This window comes from Ichthyophthirius multifiliis (genome assembly GCF_000220395.1).
Source record: "Ichthyophthirius multifiliis unplaced genomic scaffold scaff_1120509251291, whole genome shotgun sequence".
Lineage (NCBI taxonomy): Eukaryota > Ciliophora > Oligohymenophorea > Hymenostomatida > Ichthyophthirius > Ichthyophthirius multifiliis.
The window spans coordinates 1-27996 of NW_004086017.1; the positions used below are offsets into that span (position 1 = coordinate 1).

The following is a 27996-nucleotide window of genomic DNA, read 5'->3' on the forward strand; positions in this document are numbered from 1 at the left end:
CTAAAAGAAAAAATATATATATATATATATATATTTAATATTTATTTTAATTTATAACATCTGATTTAATATTATTTTTATATTTCCATTATTTTTTATATAGTTTATTTTTTTTTTAAATTTAAAAATTTATTAATCTCTCTATTTAATTATTATTATATATTTTAACTTTAATTTAAGTATATTTTATTTAAATTAGAAATATCTTATAGTAATATTTTACTATTTTTATAACATAATATATCACCTATAGGATAATTAATGTATTAGTATTATTATTAATTTTAACTTAACCTTATATATATTTTAATATTAAATACCTTTTTTATTTAAATTAAAATATAATAATTTTATTTTTATAAAAATAACTCTAATTTTTTATTTAAATAAAAAATGATTCATTGTCTTTTTTAATGAGTAGATAAGGAAAAACAAGATTAACAAAATGGTATTCTCAATCTTTTACAAATAAATAAAAATCTAAATATTTAAAAGAAGTTTAAAAAAAAAAAATAATTTAAATAAATGTATTTATTCATTATTTAATAGATTAATGCTATTGTATTAACAAGAAGTAGTCGTTTTTGCAATTTTTTAGAATGGAATGATTATAAAATAGTATATAAAAGGTAAATATATATAAATATATATATATATATATATATATATATATATATATTTAAACCTTTTTTATCAAATCAAATTTTTAAAGATACGCCAGTCTTTTTTTTATTACTATTGTTGATAAAGAAGAAAATGAATTATCAATTTTAGAAATTATTCACCATTATGTAGAATGTTTAGATAAATATTTCGGTAACGTTTGCGAATTAGATTTAATATTTAATTTTCATAAAGTATTAATTAACACCTTATTTATAATAAAAATTAATTTTTATTTATTGAAAATAAATTTAAAAAAGGCTTATTTTATTTTAGATGAAATGTTAATTTCAGGACATATTATGGAACCTAGTAAAAAACTTATTTTAAAAACAATATAAAGTTAAGAAGTTTATAAAGAAGATAATATAGTAAAATCATCACAAAACCAAAAAAAATGAAAAAAAAAAATTAATAAAGAAATTTATATTATTATTATTATTTGTATATTTTATATTATTATATAAAAGATAAACAAAAACAAAAAAATTTTAAAAAAATGTTTTTATTAATATAATTATAAAATTATTATAGATAATAAATAACTATTTTTAATTTTAAATATATATATATTTCTTCTATCTTTAAATTTTTCAATATTTTCTTTATCTCTATTTATAATCATCATCGTCTCTTCTATTATTAAATCTTTCATATTTGTTTGTGTTGTCTAATATAGAAAAAATAAAAAATTATTTAAAAAAATAAAAATAATTATAATACATTTTAAAAAGAAGAATTTCTATTATAATCTCTTTTCCACTATCTCTATCTCTATCCTATCTTTATCTATTATTATTAGCTAAATTGACTTTTATTTCTCTTCCATCGATTTCCATTCCATCTTTTTTCAATGCTTTTTACATAGAAGGTTTATCTGCGAATTTTATATGTCCGTATCCTTTGCTCTATAAATAAAATAAACAAAAAATTAAAAATAAATGGATACTTTTCCATTTTAAGAAGCCACTCTACAGTTAACAATATCTCCACAAGATGCAAAGAATCCTTTTATATCATCAGAATCGGTTTTAAAAGAAAGATTTCCAACAAAAATAGTATTAGTTTCTTCTTCACTATCTTCGTCTTTTTATTAAAACTTTCTTTCATATCTTTCATTTTTATCTTTAGGTTTTTCTATAACTAAAGTTCTTCCCATAAATTCTATATTATTTCCCTAAAGAGCTTTCAAAGAGCTTTCCTCAGTCGAAAAACCAACAAAGGCGAGTCCTTTAGAATTTCCGTAGTGATCTTTAAGCAAATTAATTCTGTTTATTCTTCCAAAGTTTTTTTCTAAAAAAGTTAATATAGCATCTTCTTTTGCTTAAAAGTTAATTCCTTTAACTACTACCTCGTTTTTATTTTAGAAGTTTTCATCACGATTTGAGTTAGAGGAATATTAAGGAGATTATTTATTTTTTTAATAACCGCTTTGATTTCTTCTTTAGTCTTTAGAAAGTTTTTTATCCACACTGCTTGAACTGGAATATGATCTTTCCTATTTTTTTTATTTTTTTTAATAAAATATATTTATTTAGTTATTATTATTATTATTTTTACTCTGCGATTCTTTGAATAGCGTTGTTCAGTAAATATAGAGCTTTTTTCAGTGTTCTTTGTATGTATAATAAAATGAAATCGGTTTTTTTTTTATTGAACACAAAATATATTATTATTCTTTACTTTATTATTGAACATTTATTTAACTTTTTTTTTTGTATTTGTATTTTTTTTTTATATATATTTGTTTTTAATTATATTATATATTTAATTAATTTTTTTATATTTTCTATATATAGTGGATTTAATTTTAAATTACGCTTTTTTAAATAGATACAAATAATAAAAAATATAAAGAAAATTTTATTAATTATAATATTTTTTTATTATATAATTCTAAAAAATAGTATATTTGTTTTATATAATCATAATATATATTTATACACTATAAAATTATAAATATAGTTTTTTATTTATTCTAAATTTATTATTATTTTATTAGATTGATTCTTTAATTATTCAACTTATTTAAATATTTAATTTTTTTTTTTTTGAAATAAAATTGTTTTAAAATAATAATTTAAATAATTTTTGCAAATCATAAATAATTCACATGAATTAGAATTTGTTTTTAATTTTTTTTTAAAAAATAAAAAAATTCAAAATTAAATTACAATTTTTTTTACATTATTATTTGATAATATTTTAGAATTTTAAATATATATATCTATATCTATTAGTATTTAAATTTTTCATTTAAAAATACTTTTAAAGAAAAATAAATAATAATATATATAAACTAAAAAAAAGTAAAAATATTTAAATTATTATATTATTTTTATTTAATATTTAAAAAATTAAATATTATTATTCATTTATTTTAAGAAAAGTTTTATTTGTATTTTTTTCTAATATTTTTTTTTTTTAAAAAAAAAAAAACACTTTTTAGATTTTTTCTTCTTAAAAAATAAAACAGTAAATTTATTATTATTTATATATTTTAAGTAAAAAAATAAAATAATAATATTATTCTTTCCATATTTATATTAAAATATATTAATATAATAATTGTATAAGAATATATAAATTAATGAACATAAATCCTAATATAATAAATGTAAAAAAAAATCATATATTTATTTTCAAAAATATTAATTTAAAATAATCTTTATGAAGAATAATTTCAATAGTATGTAATAATAAGATCCTTAAGCAATATCTAAATTAATGTTATAAAAATCTTCATTATTAAAACAAGGTTTTTTTAATTGAAAAAAAAAATACAAAACTCATATATGAGAATAATTTTTATTTTAAATAATAATTTAGAATATGATCAATAAAATTAATAAAATCAATAAAATTAATAAAATTTAAATATTTCTTATATAAACGAAAGCTTGAAAGAATCATAATATACATTAACAAATTAAAAATAAGGTTTTTAAAATAATACTAAATTACATTTATAAAAAAAATCTTATTAATTTAAATAAAAGAAAAACAAATAGTTAAGCCAAGTGAGTTAAATGTGAAAACTTTAATTGTAAATGACAAAATATCTTTAAGTAGTGAACAGTTTAAAATATGTTGTAAAATTTAATACGGGAAGAAATAATTTATACTCGAAATACTAGAAATAAAATTATAAAACACACAAGAAAAAGATACAAATTAATAAAATTAAATAAAAGATAATTAAAATTTAAAGAAAAAAATTGAAATACCTTTCAAAAATATGAATAAAATATTTATAAATTAAGTACAATCAAGTTTGATTATAGGTATAAAATATTAAAATATATATATCTTTTTTAGACAATTTTTAAATAATAAATATTTTTTTTAATTAAACATAAAAAACATAAAAAATCTTCTAGAAACATTATAAGATAAAATAAAATAGTATTAAGAATAAAAAAGGTTATAAAATGATTAAAAAAAAGTTACTTCTTAATGGGTAGAACATGATTTTTTAAGTATCTTTTTTTTTTTAAAAAAAAAAAAGATATAAAATAAATATTATAAAAAAAAGCTATAAATCCAAATAATGAACCAATTTTTATAAATGGAATAAATGCCAAAGTTTAAATAATTTTTTCAAAAGAAGTTTCTAATAAATAAGCAAAAGACTAAAATTCATTAATCTAAAAAATAAAACAAAATATAGAAATAGTAAATAAAAGAAAGAAAAAAAAATATATATATAACTTATATAAATAAATTTTTAGCCATATCTATATATTGATAATGAGCGTTATATAAAAAATGAAATAAAACAAGAAGAATATCATTTAAATTAATCTTAAATATCATAGCAAATCAGTTCAATACCTGGGTAAGCTTAATATCCAAATCCATCTTAATAACAATATCCTCAACAATATTAAAGTTAGAGTCCATACCAACCTAATCAATAATAAATATCTTAATCGTAAAAACAAATACTTAAGAATTTTCAAAGCGAATAAATAAATTCAAACTATCCTAACTAAATGTAATAGAGCCAAATTTCATAAGGAGTATAAAGTGCAAACTAAATGTAATAAATTCCGAATAATTAAATGTAAAATATGATGTAAAATAGCTAATTAACTACTAGCAGTAATCCATAATAAAACGTAATAAGCAATCAAATATAAAATTAAAATAATAACTAAGTAGGGATGATGTAATAAAAACATATAAATCCAAGCATAAACCAATATGTAAATAAAAAAAATCCTATTATAAATTCTTAATAAATAAATTAATATCCTGGAGTGTCAGTACCAAATAATAAAAATCCATAAATGCAATATAATTAAAGATAAATGGGAAATAATCAAATTCATAAAATAGGAATTAATTAGATTTAAGGAGGAAATGAATAAATAGCGATAGATAGTAATTAAATGTAGATGCCAAATAATAATATTCCAATTATGAATATTGAAATGTCAAAAGAAAAAATTATATTGTAAAGATAATAATAATATCTATAATCATAATAATAAATTTAATAAAAATAATAACCTTAAAATTAACATTAATAATAATAACTTTAAAATATTTAATAAATATAATAAATATAATAGTAATAATAATAATAACAATAATAATAATAACAATATTAATATTAATAACAATAACAATAACAATAACAATAACAATAACAATAACAATAGCAATAACAATAACAATAACAATAACAATAACAATAACAATAACAATAACAATAATAATAACAATAACAATAACAATAACAATAACAATAACAATAACAATAACAATAACAATAACAATAACAATAACAATAACAATAACAATAACAATAACAATAACAATAACAATAACAATAACAATAACAATAACAATAACATATATACAATAACAATAACATAACAATAACAATAACAATAACAATAACAATAACAATAACAATAACAATAACAATAACAATAACAATAACAATAACAATAACAATAACAATAACAATAACAATAACAATAACAATAACAATAACAATAACAATAACAATAACAATAACAATAACAATAACAATAACAATAACAATAACAATAACAATAACAATAACAATAACAATAACAATAACAATAATACAATAATGCTCAAGAGAATTAAAATAGTATTCATTTAGGTAGATAAAGCATTAGCTAAATTCAACCAATCCAATAAAATAATTAAATACCATATTAAAAGAATGAATAATATTTGAACTAAATTCCATAAACAAATTAATTATATAATAGATTTGAAAATACAGAATTTCCGGGATAAATAAAAAGATAATTAAGTAATTAATAAAAATAATTCGAAGGTCCTCAGCTACCTTAAAAATTTACTTAAAGTTAAATTTTATAATAATAGTAATAATAATAATAATAATAATAATAATAATAATAATAATAATAATAATAATAATAATAATAATAATCTTAACAACAAATGAATATATAAAAATAATAATAAAACTAACAGCAAATCTAATAGATATAACAATAATAATAATATTTATAACAAAAAATTTAATAATAGTAATTATAATAATAACAATTTAATAATTAAAATATCTAAAATAATAATTTAAACTAATAAAATTAATTTTAATCTAAATTAGTTTAAAGCTATAAATAATAGTAATAAGAACTTTAAGCCTAAATTATCATGGAACATTAAAGTAAAATAAAATTTAAAGCATTTAATTATATAAATAATAGAATTTTTCGATGTTGATGATATTAACATTGAAAATGAAGAAAAATTTCCAATTCTTAATTAATAATAATTAAAGAAAATATGTAAATTTATTCCTGAAAAATGTAAATACATTTTATTTATTTTTGTATAATTTTTAAATAAATATAAAAAGTAAAAGGATAAAATTTAGAAATAAAAAAAATTAAATTTTGGATAAAATTAAATAATTACATAATTAATAAGTTTAGTTTGTTGACGAAGGAGAAGAAATGTAATTTAAAAAAAATAAAAAAATATAATTTTACTTTTTAAGTGGTAAAAATAATAAAAAAATAAAATGCCCGGTATATGAATGCTAAAAAGAGTTAAAAAAAGAAAATATAAATAAACATATAAAAGAATCACATCCTATTCTTGTATTATATACTTTTTATTAAACATAAAATTAATAAATTTATTTAATTCTTTTTATATTAAGTCAAATATAGAATTTTAATTAGATGATTCAAATAAATTTACATTTGATGAGAAAATATATGATTACATAATTCTTATTTTTGAAATATATCCAAATGAATATTAATAGTTTATATAAAAAGTAACAAATTTAAAAAAAAAAAAAAACAATATTATCTATTTTATATAATAAATAAAAAATATAAATAATTTTTTTTTGTATTTAATTACTATATATAAAAGTCAAGAGAATCAATCGAAAATAAAAAAACATAAAAATGTACAAAAAAATTGTAAAAAAAATTAGATGAAATAAGTTGATTTTTTTAAGAAAAAAAAAAAAAAAAATTTAAAACATTTATATATTTTTTTAAAATTAAATAAGAATTTGATTGTAAAAAAAAAAACAAATATTTTTTATATTAAAAAAAAAAAAATTCTTAATTTATTTTATAAAAAATAAATAAAAAAAAAACTATAATAACTATGGGAAATATATGTGATCCTTATTGTTCTTGTTCATGTGAAGATTAAAAAGTATTTAGAGATTGCAGATAATGCTTTTAAGAATGTTTTAATTGTGATGGATGTTAATAATTTACATCTTGTGATTATAGATTAATGAACCCATGTTTAATAAGAGAAGTTTCAAATAAGGATCTAATGTAAATTTTAAAAGAATTCGATTATTAAGGTGAAATAGATGATTAATGGTATGGTAAGATTAATTATAAAATAATAAAAATAAATTTGAAAAATATAAAAAAAGGTGAAATATAATTACTTGAGCACAAAATTTAAAAGGAATTAATTTGTTTAAAAATAATAGAAACAAGTAACGAATAAGAATTTGAATAAATATAATAATCTTTTGTAAGAAGACTTAAATTAAATAACGAAAATATCGTAAGATTACGATGTATAAAATAATATAAATAAAAACAATATTGAATATTTTATTTTCAAAAAAAAAAAAAAAAAAATTAAGATATTATTAGTAAAAGCGTTGATACATTTTGTTCTGTATTATTTAAAGTAAAAATAAAATAATTATAAATATATATATATATATATATATGTTTAAATTTGAAAGTCCTACCTGTTTTTCGATTTCATTATAACAGATTTAGAAAAAGAAATAAAGCACCGTTAAAAAAAAGACATATATTTTACTGAAGAAGAAATATGGAATTTAGTATATGGAATTATAAATGGAATGCGATATTTTTCTTCAATTTCCCTTCCACATAGTTGCTTACGAACCAAACACATATATGTTTCCTAGACAGGCCAGTATAAAGTAGCTGATCCTGGTCTTTTTAATTACGAGACATCGTATGATATAGTATTTAATAATAGGGAAGCTAAAAATAAAGGAATTTTATTGAGTCCTGCTTTAATATATGGATTGGAAAGAAATATAGAAAATCCAATTCACGATTAAGTCAAGAGTGATGTTTTTTGTGCCGGAATGATAATACTGGAAGCTGCGTCTTTAAAAAACTCAAGCAAATGTCTTGACTTTTATAATTATTAAATAATGGAGGATCTAATAGAAAATAGATTAAATAATGTAAAAGAAAAATACCATGATTCTCTTTATTATTTGGTAAAAGAAATGATAAATATAAACGAACTTTAGAGACCTGATTTTTAGACTCTTTTTGAAAAAAATACTAGAAATTTAAGATTTAAATAGCATATAGTAAATAATTTATAAGCGCATTTTGCAGCGGCTTCAAATGATAATTTAAGTGATTCCGTTTCTGTTTTAAATTAAAGCTTTATTAGTAATAAAGGAGGAAAAAAATAAAACATTAATAATAACTTTAATAATAATTTTAATAATAATATTGTGGTAAGTAAGCCTTTTGATAATAATGTTTCTATTATAGATAATACAAATAATATTTTACCTAATTTTGGTGTTAGTAATTAATAAAATTTTGATAATAATAATAATTTTGGTATAGGACTTGGTTTAGGCCAATATTCAATGCCTGTTCCTCTTATGTCTATGAATAATAATTTTTTATCTGGATTAGATTATGTTGGAAGTACTATGAATAATACTAGTAATTAATAAAATAAAATAAAAAAAATATAAATATATATATTTATTTTATTAGAAATTCCAAGAGAAAAAGTAATTGAAACTTATAATAATGGATCTAAATATGAAGGAGAAGTTAAAAACGGACTCAGAGATGGAAAAGGAAAATATTATTATAACAATGGAGGTTATTATGAAGGTTAATGGAAAGATGGATAAATGAATGGTATAAAAAATAAATTAACTATTTAATTTATTTTTTATAAATATTATAAATATATTTATAGGATAAGGTACTTTATATTTCCCTGATGGATAAACAGCCTATGATGGCTAATGGAGAAATGATAAGTTTTAAGGATACGGAGTCCTTTATAATAATACTATTATTAACTCAAATTAATATTTTGATTGTAAAAACTTTAATAATTTAGGAGATTTCTGGACTAAATATGAAGGTGATTTTAAATAAGATTAAAAAGATGGGTTTGGTACTTTATATTTGTCTAATGGCGAAAAATATGTTGGAGGATTCAAAAGTAATAAAATTTAGGGTTAAGGTACTTTTTATACAATGAATGGATAGGTTATAAAAGGCAGTTGGACTAATAATATTAAAGTCATATGAGAAATATATTTATTTATGTATTAATTATATAAAATAATAAATTATTATTTATAGTATATTTTATTGATTTTTATTTATTATATAAATGTTTTTATTTTATAAATTAATTTTTTTTTTTATATTTAATAATAATAATATATTATATTTTATTTTTAATTATATCTTCTAAATAAATAATGTTTATATTATTTATTTTAAGTTAAGTTTATGAACAAAAATTTTTAGAACAAATATATAATATTATTAAATTAAAGTATAAATATTATTTTTTACATTTTTATTCTTACGATATTTTGGTTTCTTTAATAAAACAAAATATATGTAAAACCAAAAAAATAGATTGAATATGTATCATTTTAATCAATATTTAAAAAAAAAAAAATATATAAAATAAATACAACAAAAAACGAATTATAAAATGTAATATATATTTTTATTTTTTATTTATAAACACTGTGTTAAAAATAAAAATTTAAAATGATAAAAATTTTTAAATACAAAAAAAGAATACTAAAAAAAAATAATATATAATATAATATATTTTTAAATATAGACCTTATAATAAAAATAAATTTTTCTTTAAAAAGATTTTTTTTTTTTTTTTTTCATTTGAAACTATTATTTCAATCTCTTATATTATAATTGATCTTTTTTTTACGAGTTTTAATTGCTGAATATTTGGTTAACTCTTTATATATATATATATATAAAAATCATTAATACATTTAAAAAAATAAATTGCTTTACTATGGATATCGTCTTATAATTTTTTATCATTTTATTCAAATTTTTACAATATTTCTTAAATTTTATATTCATATTATTCAAGCAATTTATCAAATTAAGTATAACTAAAAGTTTAACTAAAAGTTTATATTTCTTTATTTATTTTCTAATACAAAAGTTCATCTATATAATTTTTAAATATAAAAGATTTAAATTTTATTATATATTTTAATTACAATTTTATGATTATATAGATCCTTAATAAACTCTTTTTGATAAAATAGTAGCAAATTTTTGTTTGAAAAAATCTTATTGGTTTTCTTGATTATTATTTAATTAATAAGAAGGTAAATCAGCTTAAAAAATATAATTAACATTAATTTTATTTTTTAAATAAAGTTATTAAATATTTTTTTAAGCAATTTATGATTTAGGAGCACTTTCTTATTATTTTTTCTTTTAAATTTATGAGCAATTTTTACATATAAAATTATCAGATTAATTACTCTTTTTATTTAAAATACAAAAAAATATATATTTTTAACTTTTTTTTATTTTTTACATTTTGAGATGATAACTTTTGATTACATTGCTTGCATTTTTATATTTAACGCGTTGTCTAATTTTTATATTTATTTTAAAATTTAAATTCTTTAGAACTATAATAATCAACTGATCTAAATCTTCTCTAAAAATATTGAAATTAATTTAATATAATATATATATATATATATATATATATATATATATATATTAAATAATATATACCTTTTATTAAAATACTGTATAATCAATAACTTAACCTCTTTTTGAATTCCTTATTTAATAGTTATGTTAAGCTTTTTTTTAACTTTTATTTTTTTATTCTTAATTAATTTATTAATCTGATTATTAAGCTTCATTATTTTTTAAATTTTGATCATTAATTTCGTTTAAGGATTATGAAATTGGTTAATTCTAAGAAGGAATAGTATTTTAATTATTTTAAATAACTATAAAATTTTAAATATATTTAAATATATATTTATATTATATTATATTTACCTTGTAATTTTTCTTCATTTTCTTGATTATTTACCTAGATGTTATTTTAAGATTTGCTTTTATCTATTTCAATTATAGAATTTTTATCAACATCATTTTCTGGATTAGTTTATTATATATTCACATCTTCTAACTATTTTTATTCATTATCTTCTTATACTAATATAAAAATATATTAAATAAATATAAAAAGATAATTAAATATTTATTTTAAATACATCTTGATTTTGTATCTTAATTAAATATTAATTTATAAGGTTCATTTAGAGAAGAGCTACTACTATCAACTTATAAAATAATTTTTTAATTATTATTTTTATTTTAATTTTAGATTTCTTTTTAGTTATCATTTTAATTTTCCAATTAAATTTAACTAATTTAATTTTAAGATTCTTTTAATAGATTTTAAATTTAAAATTTCTTTTAAAAATCTATTTTTAAATAATATATAAAATAATATTTTATAAAAGAAAAAAAAATATATATATATAAAAATATATATATGATTAAATAGATAAATATATAATAATTATTATAAAAAAAATTATTTTAAATAAAAAATAATAAATATAAATAAATTATATATAAATATATAAATATATAAATATATATATATAATATTATATAATTATATATATATATAATTATTTTATATATTTTTAATTATTTATATAAATATTATATATAATTTTTAATTATATATTTACTTTTTTTTTCTTTATCCTATTTTTTTTTTTACTTTTTTTTTATAAATTTTTAATTATTAATAATATAATTATTTTTTTCGTTTTGGACACATTATTTAATTTATTTGTTATATTAATTATTTACTTTTTAAATTTAAATATCTTTTTCTTTTTCCTATTCTATTTATATTATTGATTATTATTCTTCTTATTCTTAGCTTTAGTCAATAATAATTTAAATCGGTTGTTTATTTTCTTCATCTGAATCTAAAATTTCTATAATTTCTTACTTTTTTTTATGATTTTTTCTCTTGTTAAGGTCATTCTCATATTAATTTAAAATATTATATTAATACGAGTTTTTTTAGATGTTTAATAATTTTTAATTAATATTTTAAGTTTTATATTCTTAAAGTAAATTTTAAATAGTTTAATCTAAAAGATATTCTTAATTTTTTAAAAATGAATTTTATTATACTTTATTATCATTTTTAAAATAATATAATTATTTATTATTATTATTATTATTACTATTACTATTATTATTATTATTAAAATTGTCCGAATTTTTATTTAAAAAATCATTATTATTACTGCATTGATTATTTGTTTAAAATAAATTTATTTAATTCAAATTATTATTAAATAAAATATTGTTACTAATATTATTATTTATAATAAATTATTAATTTTTATTCTCATTAAATGTATTTTTTTAAATATATTTTAATATAATAATTTTAATTTTATTAAATAGGTTCTATATTTTATTCATTTCTATTTAATTAATTTTTTAATTAAATATTATTCATAAAAACATTATTTGGTGAGTTATTACTATAATTATTTAATAAATTTTCGATAATATTTTTCTTTTCATTTTCATCTTATAAAAAGTTTGGTTATAATAGCATGTTAATATTATTTTTTTATTAAAATTTTTACTAACCAATTTCACTATTTCTAATTTTATTTGTCAAAAGCTCCTAGCTATTATTTTAAAAATAAGAGTTTTGCATCTATAGCTGCACGTTTATTGGATTATTGCCCATTATTTAGCCGGCATTTTAATTTATTACTCCTCTATTTTAAAAAGAATTGCCATTTAGATTATTGTTTGAAAGATTATTGGTATCTTATAGTTAAAAAGTATTTAACGGGTTCTAAGATTGAATTTTAAGATTTTTCTAGAATTAAGGAATAGATAATTAATTAATTATTTAAGGGTTTCTCTCTGGGAGCAATAGATTGCTTTATGTTTGATTTTAGTTAAAAATAGAATTGTTGAGATAATTTTTATTAAACATGAATACAGAGGCTATAAATTTAAGATATGATGAATATATTATTTTTTGTTATTATTAATTAGATGATTTTTTGTATTATTTAAATATTTTTTTATATTTTCTTTTGTTTTTCTTTTTTCTTTTTATCTTTTTGTATTTTTTGTTTTTTTTTGTTTTTTTTTTTTTTTTTTGTATAATTAGTTTTTTTTTATTTTTTTTAATATTTTTTATATTATTATTTTTTTATTTTTTACTTTTTACTTTTTTTTTTTTTTCTTCTTATTTTTTTTTATCTTTTACCTTTAGTAAAATTATAATTAATAATCAAATAAAATAATAAGGAATTAGAATTAATTTATTAAAAAGTTTAGAAAATTATACGTTTTTTTACTAATGAAATAATATTGTATTTATAGAGTATATGATTTATTAATACGTATAAATATATAATATTATTAAAAATAGAATAAAATAGACAAAGATTTAAAAAACAAATAATTATATAGTAATATAAAATAAATTGTTTTAATAAAAAGAAAAAATAAGTTAATACTCGAAAAACAAATTAAATATAAAATTAATTTTATATTAATAAAAATATAAAATTATTAATTAATAAAAAAGTTATAAAATATAAAAATTAATTAATATTTAAAATTACTTAATAAATATATAAAATATAATTTATATTTTATAATATTATATAATAATTGTTTTTTATGTTAAAATATATAATACTAAAATAATTTATTTTTAAATAAGTAATATAAATGATACTTACTTATAAAATATCATTATTTTTTTAATTAAAAAAAAAATTATTATATATTTTAGTTTAATTATTTTTTAAAAAATTTTATCTTATTTACCTTTCATTTTATTTTATTTTATTTTTTTTTTTTTAAAAAAAAAAAACACATAAATTGAATAAATTTATAATTATAATAAATATATAATCAAAAAAATATATTTAAATATAATATATTATATTATAAAATATTATATATATTATAATTTTTACTATAATTAAAATATATTATATATTATTGTTAATATTTTTACGAAATAATAATTTTTTTTTTTAATTTTTTATAATTATAAATATAAAATTATATATATATATATATGTATATATATATACAAATAATTTTTTAATTTTTTTTTTTTATATATTAAAATAGTATTAAATATTCATTATACAAATTTCTACAAAAATAAAAATTTAATCAGTATTAAAAAAAAGTTAATAATAAATAAAATATATATTTTTATTTTTATAAAAAAATAAAATATATATATCTATATAAAAATCACATTGAATTCTAAAGTTTTTCTAATAAGCCAGTACCTCCAATTAAAAAAGCCGTATTATAAAAATCTCCTAATTTAGATTTTGAAGCAACTAATTATTCTTATAAATAATCCATTTATTTTTATAATTCTTTCATTTTTTAACTTTCTTATTTATATTATTTAATATCTTTATTTAATTAATCTCTTTCCTAACTAATTTTTTCTAATTCAATCTATTAATAAATATATATTTATATTATTTATATATACATATATCTATTTTTTAATAAAACAAAAAAGTTACTTATTTTATATTAAATTCTTATTTAAGTTATTCGAATTCTTCATTTGGAAAAGATTTTTCTTATAAATTGAAATTTTAATTTTATAAAATTTGAATTTATTCCATTAATTCTGAATATTTTTCGTCATTTTAATAATTAGGTTCTGAAGTTTCTTCCAATTAATGTTCTTTTAATTTAAGTTTATTTTCTAAATATTCCTTCTCAGCTTTTAAGACTTCTAATTCGTCATTATTTAGTTCCATTTTATGTTTAAAATCTTATAATTAATATTATAAATCAGAAATTAATTGTTACAAATTTTATATTTCCTCGTTTTTTTAACTAACTTAACTATTCGATCTAACATCATCTTTTTATTAATTTTATAAGGCTTCTATTTTTGAAGCCTAAAGTGAAGAACTTTCAGTTATTTTACTCTTTTAATCTTATAAAAGTTTATTTTTTTAAATTAACTCGGCTATTTTAGACATTTAAGAGTCTATTTATTCCTATAATTGTATATTTTATTCCTCTATATGGCTTATTTCATTTATTTTTTATTAAAAACTTTGATTTTCGGATTTTAAAGACTTTATCTATTCTTATAGTTGATTATTTTGATCTTCATAATTTTAAATTTTTTGATTGAAAACTTATGTCTATTATTCAGCAGTTTATAATTATTATTAAAGCTGTTTTAAATTCTAATTTAATTAATTTATTTCTAACTTATTTTATATTTCCATATTTAGGATTTTTTCTTAAAGTTTCTTTATTATTTTTAATTTTAATTTTTTTATTTATTTACTTTTGTTAATTCTTCATATTATTAATTTTCTTGTTTTTTTTAATTATCTTCATTCTTTGTTTAAATATTTTCAGGCTTTTTTTATTAAATTTAAGAACTTATAGGTAATTAGGATTAACTTGTATTTGATAAATCAATTTGCTTTATAAAATGTAATTTTATATTTATTTAAATTTATGCTTTTTAATCAGGACATTTTTCTAGTTTTAGAGTTTCATTGAATACTATATAAATTTATTTTTTTATATTAAAATAGAAATATATAAATAATTACTTTATTATTTTTAATCAGCTATTTTTGCTATATCTAAATTAGCCATTCCTGCTACTTTATTTCCTTTTTCTGTAATTATTATTACTGTAAACGAAGTCTTATTTTTTATAATTAAAAATAAATATAAATATATAAAATATATATAAATATATATATATATATATATATATATATATATTTTAATTTATAATTAACTTTTTTTTCTTCAAAATTTTATGTTTCTTCATTAAAATATAGATTAGTCTCTAATTTTAAAATTTCATCAAATATAGCTTCTCCATTTTTTAATGGAACAAGTTTTTATGTTTCTACTTTTTGACTTCCTTTATTATTTTTTTTTATTTTATTTATTATCATATTTAATTATAACCTCTTTTCCAAACTACTTATAATTGGCTTGGAAAACTTATTGCTATATTTATTTTTTATATTCTGCATTCAAAATAAAATAAAAAAGCTTTAATATTTTACATATTTTAATATTTCTTTATTTTTTAAAAAATAAAATATATTTATATAAATAAATAAAAAAACAATTAAATTATTATTAATATTTTTTTTTTAAAAAAAAATAAATAAATAATATAATAAAACTTATTATAATTTTCATATTTGTTTAAAAAAAAAAAAAAAGCAAAATAAAAAAAATGGAAATAATAGATGTACGAGAAAAGGATTATGTTTTAATAAATGACATAAAAGTGGTAAAATAAAATAATAAAAAAAGTCCAAAAAATCACATTTTAAAAAAATAACAAGATCAAACGTAAAATGTTCAGCAAAGGAGGTGGCCCAAATCAACCAAACCAAAAGCTTGAAAATGGCATATCAATTTAATTAGAAAACTCATTCGGTTGTTACCAAACCCCAATTCGTAAAAACTCTTACTTTTGCACAGATGACAACCTGATATATAATTGTGGTAATCATCTAGTTTTATACGATGTAGTTCGTAAAAAATAAAAATATGTAATGAAAAACATAGAAGACTAACCTCTTACAGCGATGACTTTTTTCACAAACCCAACTAAAGGAACCACCAATATAGCCGTTGCCTTAAAATCTAAATCAGATACCCTCCCTTAAGTTAAAGTATATAGTTCTTAAAAGCCTTCGAATTTTTCATTAGTACACAATATTCCAAATTCGATAATTTTAGATATCCAGTTTATTTTAAAAGCGCGATATATAATCACCCTAACCCACATGCCTAAAGGATTTCAATTAAACATATACAATGTATAGGAAGAAAGACACTGTTGCATAAGATAGGTGGAAGACTAAGAAGCTTCTAAAATCGAAGTAAATACAAAACTAGGTTCCGATTTCATTATAATAGGAAAAAAATACTGCCAAGTTTGTTCTTTCGAATACTAAGGAATGTTAATAAATGAAAAAGCCAATTTATATGAAAGTCTAAATAAATAATTCAATTTACTTTTCGAAGAAGAAATTTGTGAAGCCGTCTGGATTTCCGAGTATATTATTATTGCTACTTTCTAAAATAAGCTCCATATTTTCAAAAACCTCATATACTAGAAAACACTCGATCTAGTTTTATTCGAAAAAGAAGCCATTATTCCAATCAGAAATTCCAAGTAATCCCAATAAGAACAAGATTAAATTATCTAATAAGTCCTAGAATAATAAAAAAATGACACTAAGCATATTTCAGTTTCCTGTATGTCCAAATTCCAACGCGGACTAGCAATAGGTTTCCAAGGTGCTTAAATGATTTCCCTTTACGAGTTTGACAATTAAAACGAGCTCGTACATAAAGGTAATTACTACCTAAAAGAAGAAAATATATAGAAAATCCACTCCATAGATATCGCTCCTGATGAAATGTACGCTGTTATATGCATTCTTTTTTATCCCAGAGGCTCTCATTAAACGGCTAAAATAAAAAGCGATGGTGTATATGCGATATCTCCTGAAGAAAAAAAGGAACAACAGGGAAAATTAGAAATTTATATGTTTAATTTAGCAGTAGTAGATGCCATAAAAAGTGTCTAAAAAGACCCTTTTGAGCCTCTTTTTGAATAAGGAGTACATAAAGGATCTATCCTAGATTTATCTTTGTGTCCCACAAGATCTATTTTAGTATCCGTGTGTGAAGATAAGACTACCAAATTTATGGATTTCGGTTCTGAATTTCGAGAATTAATTTCATAGTTTTTCCATGAAACTCCTAATTGTATTTCTATTCATCCTTTAAATATTTAATGCGCTATAGGCTTTAAGGAAGGAATTAAAGTCTTTAATATTCTAGATGATGAATTAAAACCGTCTTTTACGAATAATACGAAAACTTGTACGGCAATCAGTTATAGTGAAGGAGGGCATTTATTGGCCGCTGGAAATTTACAGATAATAAACATTTATAATCCTTATGAATATATTTTACTTTATACATTAAATGGTCATGCTGTAGCTTTAAAAAGCATAGAATGGATCAATAATGATTAGAATATTATTTCTATATGTTAAGGAGGACTACTTAACGTATGGGATTTGAAAACAGGAACAAGGTTTATTGAACATTCTTATAGACAGCATAAATTATTGGCTGTAGCATATGATTTTGATTTTGATTTAGTTGTTTGTGCATGTTCAGATAATAAATTGAGAATTTTTAAAGAAAAAGGCTAAATTTAAGTTTGTGAACATGAAACAAGTCCGTGTTAATTTACTAGTATACATATTAGTAAAGTATAATATTTTTTTATTAATATAAATAAGATATATATATATTTATTATATATTATTATATATATTTATTTATATATATATACATATTTATATTTACATTAGAGATTTGATACCATTATATTTGGAACAAGTGAGGGTTCTATTAGGATTTATTTATGGCCTTTTTGGACTTTTAAGGCTAAAAGTATGGACTATTTAGAAATTCCAATTCACTAGTGTACTATTACCTCAATAAAAATTTCCTAAGACTATTAATATTTAATTACTTGTTCAGAAGATAGTTCTATATTTTTTAGTAAAATTCGAGAATTCGTAGAAGGGGAAGATGTAACAGTAACTGACTTTTTTAATTAGCAAAAAGAAAACAATTATGAAGCTTTAGAAAAAGTTACTCTTGCCTATTCACTTAATAATTTATGTCTTTGCTCTAAAATAGCCCAGGAATAAAAAAAAGAGTCCATAAAGGAACTCGAATTTCGTTTGCAAAATTATAAAAGCGACATTGATGACGAGAAAGAAAAATGGGGTGAAATATACGCCTAAAGGATAAAAACCTTAAAGGAAAAGCATAATGATTAAAAATAAAAACAAAAAGAAAACCTTTTGAAAATATAACAAGAATATGATTAGAAATTTGAAGAGTTAAGGGAAAAAAAAGCTAATTAAAAATAAGAAATGGAAGAAATAGAAGAAAAGCTAAACGAAATGAATTCAAAAGATTTAATTTAATGTTATTAAAGAAGAGATGAACTTACTGAAAAACTTTAAAATTTAAAATCCAAATTTTCAAACTAAATCGAACATGCGCAATAATAATATAATTATACACTTAAAAAAGTATAGGATGAATACGATATTAAATTTAGTGATATTTTTAATAAATATAAAAACGCATTAGAAAATGTAACAAATGATTAACATAAATTTCATGAAGTACTTTCTTAATAAGAATAAGACTTTGATACTTATTTTACTAAGACCAAATAAAATCTAAAAGAAGAACTAGAAGAAGAACTCAGAAAAACAGAAGAATTAAGATCTTCTAATTCTAAATATAATAAGGTTAAAAACATAAAAATAATATATATATAAAATATAAATATAGGAAATATAAAATTATAAAGAAAGAAAATAATATTTGCAGTAAGAATCTGAATAATTAAGTTTAGAAATAAAAAACTTAGAACTTGATTAAAAAAACTTCGAAGATAAATAGAACTAAATGGTGAATTAATTAAACGAAAAAGAAGATATAATCAATATGCGTGAATAATAAATAAAAGACCTCCGAAGTAAGAACATCCATTTATAAAATTTCCAAAAAGTCTACGATTATTAAGTCAATACTTTAAAAGATGAAAGATAGCCTTTAAAAGAGCATTTATTAAATATGGAAAAACACGTTAAAAATCTCTACAATGAACTATTGGAAGAATCAGGCGCAAATAAAAATATTGATAAAGATATAGAAAAAACTGAAAATAAAACAAAAGAAATGAAAATATAATTAAGGGAAAAATAAAAAGACGTAATGTTAACTAGAAGATTAATCGAAAATTTCTAATTTTAAATTTTAGATATGTTAAAGAATTTACAATTTAAAGAATGGCCAAAAAGACTAGCAGAAATTTATACTGAAAACTTTTCAGAAAAATCATATAAAATAGAAAAAGTCTTAGAATAATCCACAATAGGCGCTAACTTAAAAGAATTGAAAAAAGATGCTTATTTAGAATAAATAGAATAAGAATAATAATTCCTTATTGGATAAGATTTAAAAGGCCAAAGAGATTTTTTAGCAAGATAATTAGTAAAAGTAGCCGGTGATTATAGAAAAGTAATGGAGTCAAGAAATGATGCCTATTTAAGGGTTTAAAATATGAATACACTATTAATAAATGAATGTAATGAAAAAAGAGAAAAAAAATCGAAATTAAAGGAATATTTAAGTCTATAAAAAAAAGCCTATAGAGAAGTTAGAAGAGAATTAGCAGTTTTTATGGGACAAAGTTTAAAAGAAATTTTAGATGATGATGATGAAAATATTAATTTCATTCAACAAGAAGATGAAAGTGAAGAGGCTTTGGACGAAATAGATGAAAAAAATAATTAAAATTAAAAAAACAATGAAAGTGGAAATTTATTAGTTGATAATTATAATAAAACGCAAAACTCAGCAAGTCTTTTGAAAACTTGTAATACTAAGAAATAAAAGGAACTACCTTTTGTAAGATATTAATAGAAGTAAAAATTAATAAAAACAATATAATATATAATTATATATATATATATATATATATATTTATATATATTTTTTATAAATAGAAAATCTTTATCTTAAGCCTTATTAAAAAATAATAAATTCTAAGTATAAAAAGCGCCAACTATTACAGAAAAAAAAATTAACCAAAGATAATTAATATAAGATTTATTAAAATAAATAGAACTTATTAATGACAATTAAGATTTATAAGGAGATTAATTAAAAGAAAGAGTGTAAAATTTCCTATATGTTGAAAAAAAAGATACTGTAGGCCCCCTCATATAAAAAGAATAATAAAATTAAGCTTTAAAATTAGCTTCAAGCACTTAAGGACCGTTTTTTTAAACTAATAGAATAAGTATATAAATTTTTAATTAATAATTTTTTTATTTTTTTAGAAATGTAATCTTCGTAAGGAAAAATACCAAATTCACCTGGAGTAGGTAGTAAAACTAGTACTGCTCCACATAACTTTATGTAAACTTTTACAAGTAATTTAGGTTTTGGGTAAACTGGTTAGGATTTTAATAGAAAATCAGCTTTATCTCAATAATAATTTAATAAATGATTTTTTTATATTAATATTTTTTTTAATTTTTGTATTTTTAGTTATTATTTTGTTATTTTTTAAATATTGAATTTTTTAAAATTATAGATATTTTAAATAAAAAAAAGTATATATTATAATATATTAAAAATAATATTCAATTTTAATATAAGAAAAGCTATAAAATAATTTTTTTAATTATCCATTATAATAAAAAAAATTATTCATAATATTAAGTTTTTATATTTAAAATAAATAAAGAACGAATTGTATTTTTTTATACATACATATATAATATATTAATAATAATTATAAAAATTTACTTGTTTATTCATTTTTATTAATTTATTTTAATATATTGATTAAATTATTATTTGATCATCAATATATATTTATTAATAAAAATCCTAAACTTTCATTTAAACGCTAAAAGCAGAAGACATCCAAAAAAAAAAAAAAAATAAGCTTTTTTTATGAAATATGAAAGTAAAAAAAATATAATTAATAAATATATATTTTAAATTCTTTTTGAATAAAAATAATAAACTAAATATTTGATAAAGGTTAAAAGGTTAAAAGAAAAAAAAAAACTTATATCCAAAATAAATGAATTAAATGTTTATTAAATTAAAATGAATAAATATATTGTATTGTATTGTTAATAAATACTAATAATTAAAAAAAAATGAAATTAAGAGGACTATTAAAAAAAATATTTATAAGAAAGTTGAATATTATTAAAATTAATTATATTGAATATTTAATATTTTATATATATAAATCTTTTATAAAAATAATATTTATAAAATAAATAAATAAATATAATTATTAAAAAAAATATATATAATACAAATTTAAATTAAATGCCTTTAATACTATATAAATTTTAATAAAAAAAATATATTTATTTTGAATAATTTGCTAAAATTATACGACTAAAAAATAAAGCTAAAATATAATTATAAATTTTGTAATATTTTTGAACAATAAATTAAAACTTTGTATATATATTTTTATTTAACTTTTTTGTTATTATTAAATTAAACCAAATTCTAATTATTATAACTATTTTTTAAATGTTTTCTTATTTCTAAAGTTAAATATTTTACTAATTAACATTATTTTATTTCTTATTTTTTAAAAATAATAATAAAAGGAATAGAATATAAAAATTTATAAATTAAATGAATTATTTAAAATTATTATTATTATTATTATTATTATTATTATTATTATTATTATTAAATTATTTATAAAAAAATAAATTTTTATATTTGTAAAAATAAATAATATTTACTACTTAGATTAAAAAAAAACACTCTAATAATAAATAAATAATTTTAAATTACAATTTTATTTTTTTTGAAAGAAAAAAATAATAATTACAAAAACAATATCAAAAAAAAATAAACTGTAATTTAAATAATAAAATTTATAACTTAAAAATACGAAATTATTTAGAGCACTTTTTTTTTAAAAAAAAAAGAAAAAAAAAAAAAACAAAACTAATAAAATAAAAAATATTAATCAATCATTTTTAATTTTCTTTACAACATTATCCAAATCTTCAATATTCTATTTATACCCTTAAATTTAGTTATTATTTAAATATTCTTAATTATCATTTAATTATTATTAAGTTTCATTTAATTACTATTGTTTAATATTTAATTATTATTAATTTTTATCTAATTATTATTATATTTAATTATAGTCATCATTATTCTTTTTAACATTTCCAAAAGTTCCTAATTTTTTAATTTAAACATTTTACGGATCAATAGTAGTTTTGAACTAATTTTAATTCAAACTCTAAGCCTTCATTTCTTCCTAAGCTTTTTAAAATTTAACTCTATCTTCTTTCTAATTAATTGTATCCTATATTTTTTCATAAAGATTTTTCAAACTTTCTTTTAAGTCCTTCGAAATTTCATCGTCTAAAAAAGATACTTTTAAATGATCAATTTTAATATCTTCATTTTTTATTTCTTTATAGCATTTAATCTATACACGCGGTATCCCAATTTTAGAACTTAATATATTTTCCAATATTTATGCACTCTATATGAAATTTTTCAATGAATTTTCCTCACAAAACTCCTTATTTTCATACAATAAACTATTCCCTAATTAAAAATAAATACTACTTAAATACCTACTATATTCCTTATCTTCTATTTAAAATGCAATATTTAATGCTTCAGTGTATTATTCCACAGAGTCTTTTAATGAATCCCTCCAAGCTTCCAAATCTCCTAGTCTTAATGTAACTTAAACTATTTATCTTAATAATTCTTTTTATTTTTCCTTTTTATCTAAGTTACTGCTTTATTTAACTTCTTCTAAATTTTTATAAATAATTTTCTTACATAACTCAAGATTTTCCCAGGCTAATTATAAATCATCTATTTTTTATTAAACTAGGTTTTGCTCTTTTTATTCTTCTTAATTTCCATTGATTTTTTCTTCCTAAATTTACACTCCGTTATCTTTATATAAAATAGTGTCTATTTATATTATTTTCTCATCTTAATTTATTTAATTTTCATTTTCATTTTAATTTTCATTTTCATTTTTATTTTCATTTTAATTTTCATCTTCTTCTTCTGATTCATCAGATTCTTCTTCTTCTTCTTCTTTTTATTATTCTTCTTTATTTACTTTTTATTAAGCTTCCTCTCCGAAAATATCTGATGTGACAGTCTTATTTTGTTAATAACATATCTCCATAATAATAATAATATTTCGACATTTTATAATGTTATTCGTTTTTGTAATATTTTACAGCGTCAATCATTAAATCAGAAAATATTTCCTCAGCAGATTCGAATTCGTTTTTTCTAATATGTTCTTTTACCTTTTCGATTTATTATTCTAAATATTCTTCGGTTATTTCTGGCTTATTCTCTTTATTTTCATTTTTCTAAGAATCAGTTTATATACAGTCATTGTTTGTAGAATTTTATACATTAATATTTTTAGGAGATTAATTATCATGTTCATCGACTGTTTAAGATTTGGATTTTTCTGTTTTTTCCATTCTTTTTGTTTTTTTTATTTTATAATAAAATAATATATTTTTTGTTATTTTTAAAAGATTCCCGCTTTGATTTTTTATTTTTGACTTTTTATATAAATTATAAATGTATAAAACAAAAAAATATATTAAATAAAAAAAGAAATTCAAAATAAATAATATTAATTATTTAAATATAAATAAAATTAATTTACTTATTATATATTTTAATTAATTTATATAAATATATATATATATATATATATATATATATATATATATATTTTATTTATTTTTTTATATATTATTTTATAAATATATTTTTAAATAATACACATTTTCACTAAAATTAATAGTATTTTTTTATTTATTAAACACTATATTGATTACTTATTCAGACTTTATATTTTATTTTATTTCGAATAATTTATAAAAATTATCATTTTTTCATTTTTATAAAAAATTAAATAATATTTGTAAAACTTTTTAATGGTTTTAATTTTTTATTTATTGTTATTGCTATTTTAATTATTTTTTTTATAATGTTATATAATTTATTTTCTTTAATTATTTTATATTTTTTAATTTTTTATTTGTATATTTTTAAAGAATATGTAATAATAAAAATTTCATAATTTTTAGAAAATATTCTTAAAGATTTGAAAAAAGAAAAAAGAAAAAAAAAATAATTAAAAAATAATAATAAAATAATTAAAAAAAGTAGAGAGATTAAAAGTTCAGTTCAACAAAAATAAAACAAATATAATATCTAATTAAAATAATAAAAAAAAAATTAAAAACAATTATGGAATACTTAAAATAATATAATCCTTCCTAAATATTATGCAAAAGTAAACTAAAATATGCCCAATGAATATTGGAATTATGAAGAATTTGAAAATGAATGGGGGTTTTATTAAAAATATTTAACAAAAATTTTAAAAAATAAAATAAAATTAGCAATATTGATAATTTTGAAGTTATAAGAAAAATAGGTAGGGGTAAATATTCCAAAGTTTTTGATGGTATAAGTACTATTAATGGTAAAAGAATAGTAATAAAAGTATTAAAACCTGTAAAAAAGAGCAAAATAAAAAGAGAAATAAAAATTTTGCAAATATTAAAAGGAAGTCAAAATATTATAGAATTATTAGATGTAGTTAAAGATTCAGCTTCAAAAACTCCAGCTTTAGTAAAAAAAAAAGAAATATAAAAAAAATAAACAAATAATAAATTTTATAAAAAGATATTTGAATTTGTTGAGAATGTAGATTTTAGGTCGATTTTTCCTTAATTATCCGATTATGAAATAAGATATTAAATATACGAATTATTAAAAGCTTTAGACTATTGTCATAGTAAAGGTATAATGCATAGAGATATTAAACCACAAAATATAATTGTGGACCCTAATAATAAGATACTAAAATTAATTGATTGGGGTTTAGCTGAATTTTATCATCCTGAATAAAATTATAATGTTAGAGTAAGAGATATATATATATATATATATATATATATATATATATATATATATATAAATATAAAATATTATTTATATTTATTATATATATATCTACATATATATATATTTATTTAGATTAATAATATAGGTTGTTTCTAGATATTTCAAAGGTCCTGAACATTTAGTTGATTAAAATTATTATGATTATTCTTTAGATATATGGAGTACTTGAGTTATGTTTGCATCTATGGTATTATTTTAGTATTTTATATATTATCTTAATTAATTTATTTAATTTTTTTTTATTTATTGCATTTAATTTCAATTATTTATATTTATTTTAATAATTATTATTATTAGATTTTTAAAATAGAACTATTCTTTTAAGGAACTGATAATTAAGATTAGTTAGTTAAGATTGCAAAAGTATTAGGAATAGAAGATTTATATAAATATATTAAGAAATATGATTTGATATTAGATTCTGTATATAATAAAATATTAGGAAAGTAAAATAGTTAAAATATTAATAAAATATGAATAATTTATTTTTAAAAATAGATATCCGAAAAAGACTTGGAATAAATTCATAAATGAAGAAAACAAAATTCTTTGCAATGAATTAGCTATTGACTTATTATCTAAAATGCTTATTTATGATCATGTTCATATATTTAATTATATTTAATTAATTTTAAATTAAGGCTTAAAGAAAAACACCAAAAGATGCAATGGAGCATTCTTATTTTGATATGGTTAGGGAAAATAATTATTAAAAATGAATTTAAATAAAATAATTAAAATTTAAATAAATATTATATATATATATATATATATATATATATATATATATATAGATTTATATATTATAACTATAAAAAACATTAGTTATATTTTATTAATATTTGTTTATTTCAAATAAAATAATATTTTATATTTTTTTTGATTGTTAAATATATTTTTTTTATATATATACTTTTATTATTTGATTTCTTTAGAAATAATTTTTAATTTTTTCTATCTACAATATTTAACTTTTAAACATAATTTAAAATCATTTATAAGTTTTTAAATTCTTTTTAAATATACATATATAAAAATGTGTATTATTAATAAAATATTTTAATTTATTATACCTTATCTAATTAAGCTCTAATGCACTTTCAAAAAAAAAAATAGATGTAAAATTAAAAAATCCAATTCTTTGAAATTTCATATAAAAAATATGAAAATCTAATTATTAATAATTTTAATTTTTTAGACATTTTATTTTTTTACTATATATATATTTGTAATATTATATAATTTTGAATTGTAAAATTATTTTAATATTTATTTAAATAAAAACGATGTTTTATATTCATTTTATATAGTAAATAAATAAAAAATAAAAATTATGTATTAAAATAAATTAAATATACATTTAAAATCTAAATCATATAAATAATAAGATTTTAGAGTATTGATTTACCTTACGTAATAAAAATAAATTATATTTTTAAAAATACATTAAATATATAGTTATAAAGAAATTTAATTTTATAATAATTTATCTATATTAACAAAAAAATTTAAATAAAATAGGTAATAGTTAAAATATAAAAATAAAATTAATTAAATTTTTTTTTTTAAAAAAAAAAAAAAAAATTAATATTTCATATTTTTCTATTTTGAATATATATAATAATTAATAAAATTTAACTAATAATTTTTTAAACAACATAATATATATATACTTTAATAAAAATAATAATAATAATTTTTTAAATATAAAATAATACATTATAATTAATATAGTAAATAATTTATATTTTTATTGAAAATATATATTTGGTCATTTAAAAAAAAGTTAAAATAAAAAAGAACATTTAAACGTTAAACTAAGATTTTAATTTTAAGAATAATAATAAACTTTTCCGAATTAAAAAAGAAATTAAATATATTAAATATTATTTAAACAATAAATTTATTTTTTGTATTGATTTTATTTATAATTTAAATTTAAATATTTTTTATATATATAACATTATATTAATAAAGTATTTTTATTCTTTCGTATATTAAAACAAAAAAAGTAAATAAGTATTTAAGT

The 27996-nt window shown here is 16.4% G+C and overlaps 9 protein-coding genes across 9 annotated transcripts, besides 60 other annotated features; 6 read left to right on the plus strand and 3 right to left on the minus strand. All coding sequences in view use genetic code 6, as the record gives it.

Annotated features, from left to right (window-relative positions):
* Nucleotides 1–413: 413 nt before the first annotated feature.
* On the plus strand, nt 414–1064 carry IMG5_176750 (hypothetical protein; the record flags this gene model as incomplete). Its single annotated transcript, XM_004027672.1, has 4 exons — nt 414–497; nt 550–629; nt 713–857; nt 924–1064. The coding sequence occupies 4 exons, from the start codon at nt 414–416 to the stop codon at nt 1062–1064; spliced, it is 450 nt and encodes a 149-aa protein (XP_004027721.1).
* Nucleotides 631–684: a microsatellite.
* Nucleotides 634–679: a microsatellite.
* A 368-nt stretch (nt 1065–1432) lies between the features above and the next one.
* IMG5_176760 (hypothetical protein) lies at nt 1433–2058 on the plus strand. The gene has a single exon (XM_004027673.1). It carries the CDS (start codon nt 1517–1519, stop codon nt 2048–2050), a length of 534 nt encoding a protein of 177 aa, XP_004027722.1. The 5' UTR covers nt 1433–1516; the 3' UTR covers nt 2051–2058.
* A 313-nt stretch (nt 2059–2371) lies between these two features.
* Nucleotides 2372–2424: a microsatellite.
* Nucleotides 2425–3498: 1074 nt separating this feature from the next.
* Nucleotides 3499–3536: a microsatellite.
* Nucleotides 3502–3537: a microsatellite.
* Nucleotides 3538–4162: 625 nt separating this feature from the next.
* Nucleotides 4163–4205: a microsatellite.
* Nucleotides 4206–4485: 280 nt separating this feature from the next.
* IMG5_176770 (hypothetical protein) lies at nt 4486–5857 on the minus strand (the record flags this gene model as incomplete). The annotated part of the gene is made up of 2 exons (XM_004027674.1): nt 4486–4572; nt 5549–5857. The coding sequence occupies 2 exons, from the start codon at nt 5855–5857 to the stop codon at nt 4486–4488; spliced, it is 396 nt and encodes a 131-aa protein (XP_004027723.1).
* Nucleotides 5129–5177: a microsatellite.
* Nucleotides 5158–5231: a microsatellite.
* Nucleotides 5245–5763: a microsatellite.
* Nucleotides 5858–6023: 166 nt separating the features above from the next.
* Nucleotides 6024–6100: a microsatellite.
* A 64-nt stretch (nt 6101–6164) lies between these two features.
* Nucleotides 6165–6249: a microsatellite.
* Nucleotides 6250–7305: 1056 nt separating this feature from the next.
* On the plus strand, nt 7306–9500 carry IMG5_176780 (protein kinase domain protein; the record flags this gene model as incomplete). Its single annotated transcript, XM_004027675.1, has 6 exons — nt 7306–7537; nt 7589–7738; nt 7808–7854; nt 7913–8894; nt 8949–9098; nt 9160–9500. 6 exons carry the CDS (start codon nt 7306–7308, stop codon nt 9498–9500), a joined length of 1902 nt encoding a protein of 633 aa, XP_004027724.1.
* Nucleotides 8628–8670: a microsatellite.
* Nucleotides 8637–8674: a microsatellite.
* A 61-nt stretch (nt 9501–9561) lies between the features above and the next one.
* Nucleotides 9562–9623: a microsatellite.
* Nucleotides 9624–10343: 720 nt separating this feature from the next.
* Nucleotides 10344–10374: a microsatellite.
* Nucleotides 10375–10894: 520 nt separating this feature from the next.
* IMG5_176790 (hypothetical protein) lies at nt 10895–12286 on the minus strand (the record flags this gene model as incomplete). Its single annotated transcript, XM_004027676.1, has 4 exons — nt 10895–10914; nt 11271–11429; nt 11489–11557; nt 12247–12286. The coding sequence occupies 4 exons, from the start codon at nt 12284–12286 to the stop codon at nt 10895–10897; spliced, it is 288 nt and encodes a 95-aa protein (XP_004027725.1).
* Nucleotides 10938–10993: a microsatellite.
* Nucleotides 11432–11474: a microsatellite.
* Nucleotides 11745–11888: a microsatellite.
* Nucleotides 11785–11879: a microsatellite.
* Nucleotides 11793–11861: a microsatellite.
* Nucleotides 11833–11888: a microsatellite.
* Nucleotides 11838–11914: a microsatellite.
* Nucleotides 11850–11957: a microsatellite.
* Nucleotides 11908–11969: a microsatellite.
* Nucleotides 11973–12018: a microsatellite.
* A 174-nt stretch (nt 12287–12460) lies between the features above and the next one.
* Nucleotides 12461–12510: a microsatellite.
* Nucleotides 12511–13349: 839 nt separating this feature from the next.
* Nucleotides 13350–13533: a microsatellite.
* Nucleotides 13350–13540: a microsatellite.
* Nucleotides 13370–13530: a microsatellite.
* Nucleotides 13399–13532: a microsatellite.
* Nucleotides 13407–13494: a microsatellite.
* Nucleotides 13451–13540: a microsatellite.
* Nucleotides 13478–13542: a microsatellite.
* A 267-nt stretch (nt 13543–13809) lies between these two features.
* Nucleotides 13810–13864: a microsatellite.
* Nucleotides 13839–13910: a microsatellite.
* Nucleotides 13911–14217: 307 nt separating this feature from the next.
* Nucleotides 14218–14247: a microsatellite.
* Nucleotides 14248–14352: 105 nt separating this feature from the next.
* Nucleotides 14353–14382: a microsatellite.
* A 323-nt stretch (nt 14383–14705) lies between these two features.
* Nucleotides 14706–14743: a microsatellite.
* Nucleotides 14744–16013: 1270 nt separating this feature from the next.
* Nucleotides 16014–16076: a microsatellite.
* Nucleotides 16017–16076: a microsatellite.
* Nucleotides 16023–16079: a microsatellite.
* A 593-nt stretch (nt 16080–16672) lies between these two features.
* On the plus strand, nt 16673–21444 carry IMG5_176800 (WD repeat protein; the record flags this gene model as incomplete). The annotated part of the gene is made up of 5 exons (XM_004027677.1): nt 16673–18613; nt 18716–19675; nt 19719–20793; nt 20956–21234; nt 21275–21444. 5 exons carry the CDS (start codon nt 16673–16675, stop codon nt 21442–21444), a joined length of 4425 nt encoding a protein of 1474 aa, XP_004027726.1.
* Nucleotides 18644–18706: a microsatellite.
* Nucleotides 19700–19747: a microsatellite.
* Nucleotides 19700–19748: a microsatellite.
* Nucleotides 20877–20925: a microsatellite.
* A 770-nt stretch (nt 21445–22214) lies between the features above and the next one.
* Nucleotides 22215–22272: a microsatellite.
* A 349-nt stretch (nt 22273–22621) lies between these two features.
* Nucleotides 22622–22667: a microsatellite.
* A 193-nt stretch (nt 22668–22860) lies between these two features.
* Nucleotides 22861–24463, minus strand: IMG5_176810 (hypothetical protein; the record flags this gene model as incomplete). Its single annotated transcript, XM_004027678.1, has 2 exons — nt 22861–24029; nt 24124–24463. The coding sequence occupies 2 exons, from the start codon at nt 24461–24463 to the stop codon at nt 22951–22953; spliced, it is 1419 nt and encodes a 472-aa protein (XP_004027727.1). The 3' UTR covers nt 22861–22950.
* Nucleotides 22899–22928: a microsatellite.
* Nucleotides 23015–23123: a microsatellite.
* Nucleotides 23021–23124: a microsatellite.
* Nucleotides 23961–24017: a microsatellite.
* Nucleotides 23965–24020: a microsatellite.
* A 213-nt stretch (nt 24464–24676) lies between the features above and the next one.
* Nucleotides 24677–24723: a microsatellite.
* Nucleotides 24685–24763: a microsatellite.
* Nucleotides 24764–24981: 218 nt separating this feature from the next.
* Nucleotides 24982–26136, plus strand: IMG5_176820 (hypothetical protein; the record flags this gene model as incomplete). The annotated part of the gene is made up of 4 exons (XM_004027679.1): nt 24982–25349; nt 25400–25631; nt 25686–25925; nt 26053–26136. 4 exons carry the CDS (start codon nt 24982–24984, stop codon nt 26134–26136), a joined length of 924 nt encoding a protein of 307 aa, XP_004027728.1.
* Nucleotides 24993–25034: a microsatellite.
* Nucleotides 25120–25158: a microsatellite.
* Nucleotides 25634–25673: a microsatellite.
* Nucleotides 25933–26031: a microsatellite.
* Nucleotides 26137–26139: 3 nt separating the features above from the next.
* On the plus strand, nt 26140–26686 carry IMG5_176830 (hypothetical protein; the record flags this gene model as incomplete). Its single annotated transcript, XM_004027680.1, has 4 exons — nt 26140–26154; nt 26265–26413; nt 26466–26568; nt 26609–26686. The coding sequence occupies 4 exons, from the start codon at nt 26140–26142 to the stop codon at nt 26684–26686; spliced, it is 345 nt and encodes a 114-aa protein (XP_004027729.1).
* A 30-nt stretch (nt 26687–26716) lies between these two features.
* Nucleotides 26717–26775: a microsatellite.
* An 802-nt stretch (nt 26776–27577) lies between these two features.
* Nucleotides 27578–27698: a microsatellite.
* Nucleotides 27699–27996: the final 298 nt, after the last annotated feature.